General features: G+C 35.9%; 1 protein-coding gene across 1 annotated transcript; it reads right to left on the bottom strand.

Annotated features, from left to right (window-relative positions):
- Nucleotides 1–4,346: 4,346 nt before the first annotated feature.
- LOC100369922 (uncharacterized) lies at nt 4,347–9,705 on the bottom strand. The gene is made up of 9 exons (XM_002735925.2): nt 9,593–9,705; nt 7,740–7,861; nt 6,904–6,945; nt 6,133–6,213; nt 6,004–6,042; nt 5,482–5,523; nt 5,097–5,177; nt 4,968–5,006; nt 4,347–4,592 (listed from the first exon to the last, which is right to left on the bottom strand). Exons 2-9 carry the CDS (start codon nt 7,852–7,854, stop codon nt 4,543–4,545), a joined length of 489 nt encoding a protein of 162 aa, XP_002735971.1. The 5' UTR covers nt 7,855–7,861; nt 9,593–9,705; the 3' UTR covers nt 4,347–4,542.
- Between the last annotated feature and the right edge of the window lie 406 nt (nt 9,706–10,111).

Raw genomic sequence — 10,111 nt, 5'->3', positions numbered from 1 at the left:
CATGCAATGTGCGGTACATGTGCAAATACATTTATTCATTTTAGAAAATATTACGTCTTCGATAACCATTGCACATATTTCGTATATATGCAAATGAATGATTTACCCGAATATGGTGTGTGCTATCCCATCATATTATGATTTCGTCAATGTCATACACGATTCTTGATAAGCATTGCGAAACACGCCTTAAACCACTCTCAAAACCTTCAAGCTTATACTATTTCTCCATTTAGTATTCATATAACAATCCAATAACCCACTGTGAGTTTAGGCCACTGTGAAATCCAATATAAATCAAAGTATTAACTTCAAACAATATTGCCTATGAAACATTCATTCTTGTTTGGATCTTCATCAGTACTTACTTAACCATTATCGCCTATACTTTCTCATTTTCTTCAAAATAAAGAATGCACATTAATGTCTAGATCTGATACCCTTTTGGCTGAGCTAATTGAAATAATAATACTACAATATTCGATTCACCAATACATTAATGCTCACTTATATTCCGTTGCTATAAATAACGTTTCTCAATATTGAATGTATTTTACATTTCAATTATGGACGATTGATATACTGACTATTTTATGGATGTAATGTATATTTTTCTCGCTTTGGGGTTTGGGGGTATTTTGTAACTTTTGATGATTGTTTTCTTAATGACATTAGCGCTTTTTTGATTCGCGTGTTTAATTGTTCTACAAAAAGATTTATAGTGCACATAAATGGGTTTAGGTATTTATCATGTAAAACAACAATCCATTTATCGTTATTCTCGGGAGCGGACATCCGGGCATTTTCACCGCCTGTCAACCACAACCAATGGAAACAACAGGCAAAAACCCTCCAAAATTGTGTTTGTTATATTTGATTTGTCAGAGTAGCGAGACTATCCCTTCATGTCCAACATATATAAATTTGGTTGTTGAATTTTGTGATGTTTTCTCGACTTTAGGAGTTCCATCGGCTTTTCGACCGGCATTCCTCAACAAAACGCACAGAGCTCATAGAAATACATGGTGCAATGGTGCAACATAGAACGTTCTGCGACGTAGCTCCGTGCCTGAGAATAGTAAAAAACTTACGTTGGTTTCCACATCGTCCATGCATTTAGTTAGCTACAAATGTGTCAAAGAGTGTTGTGGTACTGCCACCAGGCGTGACGTAGTGTCATACATTATTTGTTTGGGAGTGTTTAGTTATTTGTTTTAAATTAACATTAATTATGTATTACTATGCATAATTATTTGTGTGACCTAGCAACCAATCACGACCATCACAGGAGAAGAAAATAGTATACAATCAGTGGCCAGGGACCATGCCCCTCAAACGCATGACGATTCATATCATCTGGATTACGCATAGCTTCTCTGCGATTTACGCTCCGTATATTTTAAGCGAAGCTTGGACCCCCCCCCCAATACATGTTGCTGGATCCGCCAGTGTATACAATGCTAAATAACGCGTATCACTTCAACCTTATTTCACCCAAACTATAAATTCGATACAAAGCTAGTTTTACTTCGTATGTCTATATGAAGTGCGTTACAAATAGGAATATAGTTATACCGATTTTGTCCATCCTGCCATGCTCACGACATGACGCCTATAATCAATGGAGACGCGATATTCGCTGCATATAATACAAATAGGCTTACATCACATGTCAACAGTGAGGAATTACTCAACATTGATTCAGCAGACCAGAACACTGCGTTGATTGGTTCAAGTAAATTAGTTAACTAAAAAAATCATAAACTGCAAAAGTAAATCACGTTTCCTCGGAAAAGCATGACTGCACCGCTGATACCAATGACGACAGATACGCGGAAGATGTTATATTACCAAGCACTAACATGCAGCAAATAATTAATTAGACCACGTGCGTAAGTGAATGTGTTTCCATCACTGGAGTGGTTGCGAACCAGTCAATATATAGCATGATATCAGCAAATATATGTGCGCTAGACCTTTCCAGGGAATTAATGAAAGAAGCCTAAGTGAGACTATTTAGTAGTCTCTTGTTTTATCATTCTGTCAACACTCTTAGTATTTATTGCTTATCATCATGTTAGATTACTGTGATAAGAGAAGCATGTTTTCACAATGAAGTCTTTAGAATATCCTATATTTCAGTATTCATAGTGGCCATATCAGATGTTAAAAACAAAGTGCACATGATGTGCCTTAAGTTAAATATCTTATACTGCTGTTCACAAAACTATTGGATTTAATGGTGAACAACACTTCCTTCGGTTATCTATGCTGAACAATGCATGTGTATTTATAAGATTAGTATTCCACGTTGTCACAAAATATTAAGAGCATTCTGATGGTTAATAATTATTGTTTATGTTTTAATACTTCAACATGGATTCCTATGGACATAGTTCCAAATTGTTGCCCTTTTCAGATATTTTTTTTACAAATAAAAAAATATTATGACCAGTATCCCATTCAATATTTATTAGCTTTTTGGAATACAAAACAATTATACATTTTTACCTCTATTTTATAAGTTGGATGCCTACGAACGACCTGAATCGTACTTTGCTTGTTTTAAGCTTAAAATCTAGATGTACTTGTACTAACAATAAATAACACTATGACCAGTCTCAGCCCTTTACTTAATTTGGCTAATGTATTCTACAAATTCCTTGGGATTAACTAGTTTTGCTTTTTCATCTTTTTGTACAGAAGCATGGTGGACAATGTTATATTAAAAATTGTTTTTACTGTGCGTTCTATAAACACATTACAATCAGTTCGACCACTGATTCACTGACAGGGCCATAACACTACATTATGCGGGTTCACGCTTGTCTATTTCATAGTGTCCCGTCAGTGGTCAGGTGACCCAGGATTATGAATTGCTGTGTAATATGTTGACTGTTCCTCGCAACAAATCAACATGGACCTCTATACTAGCTTAAGACGTCATACCCTTCATATTACTCTGTAAAATCAGATAAATATCGAATTAGGTAACTCAAAAGCAAAACAGTTATAACTAGAACGCACTCAGAGGGCGCAAACATCCTACACATCTGCAACTACTAATCCTTAATGTACTGTATTATGCCTTCTTATGACAACATACCTTTACCATATGGACACAAACTTCAGTTACTTTATGGACATAATAAACAAACTGAGTTTTTGAGGAGATAGATTATATTTAGTCTTGAAACAGGTAACTTTTAAATCATGCATCGGGATGAGCGATCCGATCGCTTGATATAAACCTGATGTGTGATACAATACACACATTTTGTTGATCACTTTGTCATTTGGCAAATACCATTGCCAATTTGGAATTACAATTTATCTTCTATTTGTATTCTATCTTCGCGTACTATTTGGACATTTCCGTTTTATATTTTTTAGCAATCAGATAAATATAATGCAATTATAATATAATATAATGCAAATGTGTCATCGAGTTAGCAATGTTTTTGTATTTCTATACAACAGATTGGTTAATTAAATATGTCATTTAGTCAAAACCTGCATTATAAATGTGTTTGTATGAATTCTTACGTATTTTGGAATCCAGTCCAAATAAGAAATTATATATTCTTCAAGCAGGAGTAATTTGTGTTTTTAGAACTTCTTATTTACACATCGAAGTAAACATAGATCCAAGGTTTCCCTTCGCAGAATTAAGTTCAAGCTCGCCTATGAGGAAGTTACAGTAGTGTTTCTTACATGTAAGCATTGTAATGCCAGACGTTTTATCTGCCGGCACGACAACATATTTGTTGTGAATAGTGGACAGTTAGTGGACATAGCCCAGGATAATTTTAAAAGAAATAGCATTTAACTATACATTTTATATACATATTATACCACCGTTAACACATCGTCTGATTGGCACGCTTTCGCTGAAGCCGACCATCCATGGCCGTTCCTATGAGCCCGTGCGTGATCATGTTAGGAAAAGCTCAGTTAAATTAAATGATTTGATTGGGCGTGGCAAGGATCTGGATCCGACAATCAGCGTTCCTGTAACAACAATTCGCACAATTTCAAATTTAAACCAATCAATTGTACCATCTTACATCACGGCATGCTTGACTGACAAAAACATGCGACTTTATGGATACCCGTCAAAACGCTTGATTTCGTGTTATATTTACCATGGAAACACACCAGAACACGAGCCGCTGTGTTTAATTTCGTCGGCAGTAAATACAGGTTTATAGTGCGAAATCTGCCATGGTATAATGGTGGGGCGACGGCCGAATATATGCACCCTGGCTGGCGAAGATGACGTAAACACAACAACGTTTTGAATATTGTAAGTGTGTCTCGTCTTAGAATTACACATGAGATCATCGTTTAATCGCATTTCGTGATTTATTTCTCTATGAATTACTCTCCCATAATACTAAATAAGATGGTAATAATAAAACAATATTTCGATGGTTTGAAAATATTCTTAATGAGGATGAAGAGAATATTAATAAGACACGTGTAAATTCCCTCCTGTTATATATTTGTTATTGCTTCGTCGCGTGTTGTTATATATGGTCCTCATTGTTCAATATCTTCCAAGGCACGAAGAAGTTCTTTCAGTTCCTCCTCTGTGAAGATTAAAAGTAAAATTATACATTACTACGATTAATAATTATTTCGTAGTCGTACCCTCTAGTGGCGATGTAAGTCTGTGGCAAGGCGTAGATAATTAAAAGAATGTCGACAATATGAGTGTTTCTGTAATCAATATGCTTTTGCGATAGGACAATAGTCATGTGTTTTTAAAGTTGGTCATAATTGACAATATTCATTGCTTAAAGTTGTATAATAATTGGGCAACAGGTCCAGGGTATTGAATATGAACTGCATTTCGTTTTGTTACAGTGTCGTAAAACTTACATAGACTGGGAGAACAATTAGTTGCAAAATTAGTTGGTCGAAATGTAAATAAATTTACTGAAAAAAGTGAGAAAAAAACCTACCCTCAAACTCGTCGATATTTTTTCCTTGAATAACTACAGCTGCAAAGAGAATACATTGAAAATGTGAAATGTAACGTGACAAATACATTTTGTTCTCAGTATTAAAAGTTATTCATTATATAAACTTACTTTTGACACAATAACCATCGCCATGTTGATTTTCAAGACAAGTCTCATCTTCCGGACACTGGTGGCGATAACACCCAAATCCTAACAAAATAATTCATAGCAGAATCAAAAAATAATTCATAGCAGAATCAGCGCGAGGTGCGCCCTCTGTTGGCAGCTAAATATTGATTACGGACGGAGAAGGGCCGTTTCAGACTCTGACGCAGTGATGTAACGAGTAAGCACAAACGGTTGTAACATTACAAATGAAGCAGTCAGTTATACAGTTTTAGTGAGAATAAATTCATAGCAACACCGACCCTCGATCATTTTCACCAAGAAAGGTACACTACAGTTAAAGCACCACTTGGTCACCAATGTCGCCAAAAACAAAATCAAATCTTACTTTTGAAAAGATCCTTGAGTCTTCTGGCTAACGGTATATCATCTACAAACAAATAACACACATTTATATTGATTACTATTCGATTATCTTTTCATTGCGCACGTGACATATACTATCCAGACGGTATTTCCAAAATTACAAAATACGGAGACAGAATACAATGATAATCATTATAGCAAAATCGTATGGGAAGTATGGACAGATTAAGTTTTTTTCAGAACAAGTTTTAGTTTGTACAAATGTCTTGTATTATTATTGCAATGACTTAAACTCTACGGTCAAATAAAATAAACTATTAATAATACAGAAAATATGGCTGATATTAACTAAAATTTATCTATCATTTACTCGAAAAATAAGCAAGTGACCGAAACTTTTTCAAGCTTACATTGGCCGGGAGTACAATTTATTGCAAAATTATAAAGTTTTTTTTTAGTTTTTTTTTTTTTTAATTGCCATCATTGGTTGTAATGTGAATAGTTTACGAAAAATTCAATGTTGAAAAAGGTGAGAAAAACTTACTCTCAAACTCATCTATATTTTTTCCTTGAATAACTGCAGCTGTAAAGAGAATAAATTGAGAATGTAAAATGTCACGTGATAAATAAGTGTTATTTTCAGTATTAAAATTTATTCATCATATGAACTCACTTTTTACACAATAACCATCGCCATGTTGATTTTCCAGACAAGTCTCATCTTCCGGACACTGGTGGCGGTAACACCCAAATCCTAACAAAATAATGCATAGCAAAATCAATCTCGAGTTAGTAAATTAGCACGTGAGCGCCCTCTGTCGACAGCCAAATAGAATACGAAGAAGAGCCGGTTTCGACTCTGCTGGCGCACACAATACTAAGCAGGCGTACAAGTAATAATCAAATAAATACGATTAATCAACCAATATTTATGTGGGCATCCATCTTGAATTCTACTTGAAACTGAATAAAGAGACAAGTTTAGAAACGAGTTTTTCGAATTCATATAAATCAGGTACAAAATAACAAACTTTCACAGCCCAATGATCTGTTGGGGTTTCATTAAATTAGACTGAGTTCATCGTTTTGGGTGGAAAAATCCCTTGCATACGAACACCTCATTACAAAAAATATTGTGTTAAACCATCAACATCATAAGATATTGGCGTATTTCGTAATACTCAGCCATGATGTCAAAAGTTCAATCTATTTGCATGAAACAATCAGATAGCCAGGTTTGTTATTGTACAGTATGGTGATATATACACTACTCGTTACACTGAACTGCTATGCCATATTTGGGATAAAATAATGTATTACACTCAATGTACAGTGCGTTTACTCACTGGTACAACATCAACAAGAAGGCTGATAGTCAGTAAAGTCGAAGTCATCCTACAACAGTGGTTGTCGTTTATATAAAACAAGAAAAAAAAAATCTTACTTTTGAAGACTTCCTTAGATCTGCCGACTTCCGCTATCTCATCTATCAATAACCAGACATATATGTAAATTATTTTATTACATTATATTAACATCTGACATGTGACATAAATGTATTAGGCGGGAGGGTCGTCACCTGCGCACGCGCGGGAATTGAGTCCCAAGCGACGATAACAACACACTCTAAAAACGCAAAGGCTCATGGGTAGACGCAAGTTTCTAAACAATGACACGCTATGGCCATCTGACGCATGCGCAGGTGACGACTCCCCCGCTTTAACCTCCCCGTTTGTTAACAAATAAAACAAAATAATAATAATAATATATTATCATCTGTGTGATTATAATTACTGTGTTCTAATGAGCACGCTGGTTTGAAACAAAGTGTCTGCACCTCCCCACTGCACACTTAGCATTACGCGCGTTCGTATACATACGAACTGTGTGGTTTCCCCGTCCCTACTGTGTAGTTTGGGTCGTTGACATTGACATGACGTCACAGTAACATCCCGGTGTGCACGCATGTGTTGCAACAAGTCCCAAACTTTTGAATTTGAATTGAAAACAAAATCAGCTTTTCATTGTAAAAGCTCATACATTGGGTTGCATAGCAACATTCAAAATTGCCTTGTAATGTTGAGTTGTTCAATGGCGACACAAACAACTAATACATATTGGCCTTCCCCGTCCCCGCTGTTTAGTTTGGAGCGTTGACGCTGACATGACGTAGTCACGCCCATGTGTATTTATAACTCGATAATAGCTGAACCGTGAAAATAGGCAATGACGTTGAAATGAATGTACGGCGAGCACCAAGAATAAGAAGTATTGACTTACGTTTATATTGTCGGCTACTGAGTATATTCATTAAAGTTTTACGGAAGTCAGTTTCTGTCGACGAGTTGACCATAACACAGCATACAATAACAACACACATTAGTTCTCGTTTCATTGTGAATCTGAAATTCAAAATTATTGAAATATTGTTCAAATCAATATTTTGGAAAAGTTTCCCCACATTCCAGTGTAAAAAAATATTGTTTTTTTAATGTTTTAAACCGAGTGCTAGAATGAACCGCTCTGCCATGTCGTTTGAAACTCGGTTTAGACCTCGTTATTCCCCACTCACTTACGCGTTTATTCCATCTTTTCAACTCAGCCATTATTTCGGTTGTTATCAGATTCACCCCACCCAACGCCTCCAATCATAACGACGGACAGAAAAACACATTAAAAAAAACAGCACCATTGTGTGGATTTATTTTCACCGCCCTGTGGCTAATTTCATTGTGTATATAGCTGACATGCCAAAATTCCACCATATACCCTAACAGGGTTCAGTCAAATGGAAGTAATGGCAGATTTAAAGAGACCATTTCTATCTGCCATATGAAAACATTACTGTTTTATGGCTTAAAAAGTACGTTGCCGTTATTGATCATCGAGCCAGAGATCGGCAATTCATTAGTTTGCTACTTGATTCAGTGATTTAACCTCCGTGTCAGTGATCAGTGATTTATGGTACATTGAATTAAATATCGGGTCAGTGTAAGCACCATGGTTCATTGCAGGAGCGTGAATGAATGGTGATTTTCAAACAGTGCCCAATACTTGATATATTTTGGCGGTTTTATATTCTAAGCCAGTTGAATGACTGTCGAATTTTAGACATGCGTATCTATGCCTTTCTCACCCGTGTTCTTGTCGTCGGGTTTGAATTAAAAGGTTTCAACTCGACTTCCCAGTGAAGTCTTTTTAAAAAAAAAAAAAAATACAGTTCTAAATGCACATGCCGAGACATACCCAAATCACTCCTCTAGGTGACAACAATGAAAAAATATAAAATTTAACCAGACTCTACATAAAGGAATCAATTAAAGCGGGCACAAACATATAAATAGTTTTTGTGGAAGAGAATCATTTTATGGGGTGTGTCGTGCAAAACTACATGAAGCGCTCGCTCATAAATTGCTGCTAATGAAACGGAATGCCAACTACAGTAACATTCGTTTACTAATAGAGCATGTCAGTTTCACACGTAGTGTGTAAATATACGCCGGGCAGTACAGCCTGAACGTACCAGAAAAAGCCTCAGCTCTGCCATGCTAAAACATTGCATAACTAGTAGAGTATATACGTGTTTTGAATATTTCATGCACTAATTGGTGGTGTGTGTCCGATATTATCTTGCCACATACTTACACGCCTCATAACCATGGCACTTGGCTGGTCAAGGGATTAGGCGTGTGGTATATTTTTCAAAGTTCGCATGTCCGCAAAGAAGGTACTTTTTTAAAGAAAAATTGTCTTGACAGCGCAAGACTTTGCTTTTTTTGAAATTCCAACTGTGCCAAACAAATCAATTGCATTTTAACAGCACAAAAAGAACATCTGACCTTTATCAAAAAGGGGGTGTTAAATTATATTTATTTTTATTTATGCATAGTAATTATGCACATTTTATACGATGGCCACCGAAGCAACGGATTATACTAACTTGAACAACCTGGAATGGTGCGATGTGAATGGCGGGGAAACCCTGGGTAGAGTAACAATACCAGAAAAAACAAAACATAAAACTCTTCGAGTTATTACAAATATTACGCATTTGAACAAAGCAGAAGTTGATCGGTTTACTTCGTGGTAGAACTGACATTCACTATCTGCTATATGTTTTTGGAGAAGCTTACCTTAGTTTTTCTCTTCACTTCAATATTTGGAAAACGCCAAACAAGGTGCTCTTCGAACTGATCTATTGAACCAATAACAGCGGTGAGTGCACGTCCCACTACAGAATAACGATTTGGTAAACTAGCTAGGCTATATACTTCCATATTCAAAGTGGGCGTAGCGGGTTATGCTAACCATTTGTATTTGTGTACTGTGTTCGCCACACCTTCAGTAATTGCAAACTATGTTGCACGTACCCACTTAAGAACCCGCTATTAACAAACGTAACAGAATTGCTACCGTATGAAAAGTTGTTTATTTAAGACAATATTTGGACTGTAAACAGACCGCCAAATGACAAACTGATAATGGCTGAACTACTATTACTTTGAAGCTTAGAAAGTGAATTGATGACAAAGAGAATACACTACACTGTAGGTGAAGATGAACTCTAGGGACATAGTGACCTTGTAACGTATTGTATCGTATATATGTAAATATGGTACTTGATCTGAATGTCGCTCATAATTTCATTGAAA

Source organism: Saccoglossus kowalevskii, chromosome 16 (assembly GCF_978046115.1).
Source record: "Saccoglossus kowalevskii chromosome 16, keSacKowa6.1, whole genome shotgun sequence".
NCBI classification, from domain to species: domain Eukaryota; kingdom Metazoa; phylum Hemichordata; class Enteropneusta; family Harrimaniidae; genus Saccoglossus; species Saccoglossus kowalevskii.
Note: the sequence above shows the minus strand (reverse complement) of the source record. Positions and strands in the feature narration are given on the sequence as shown.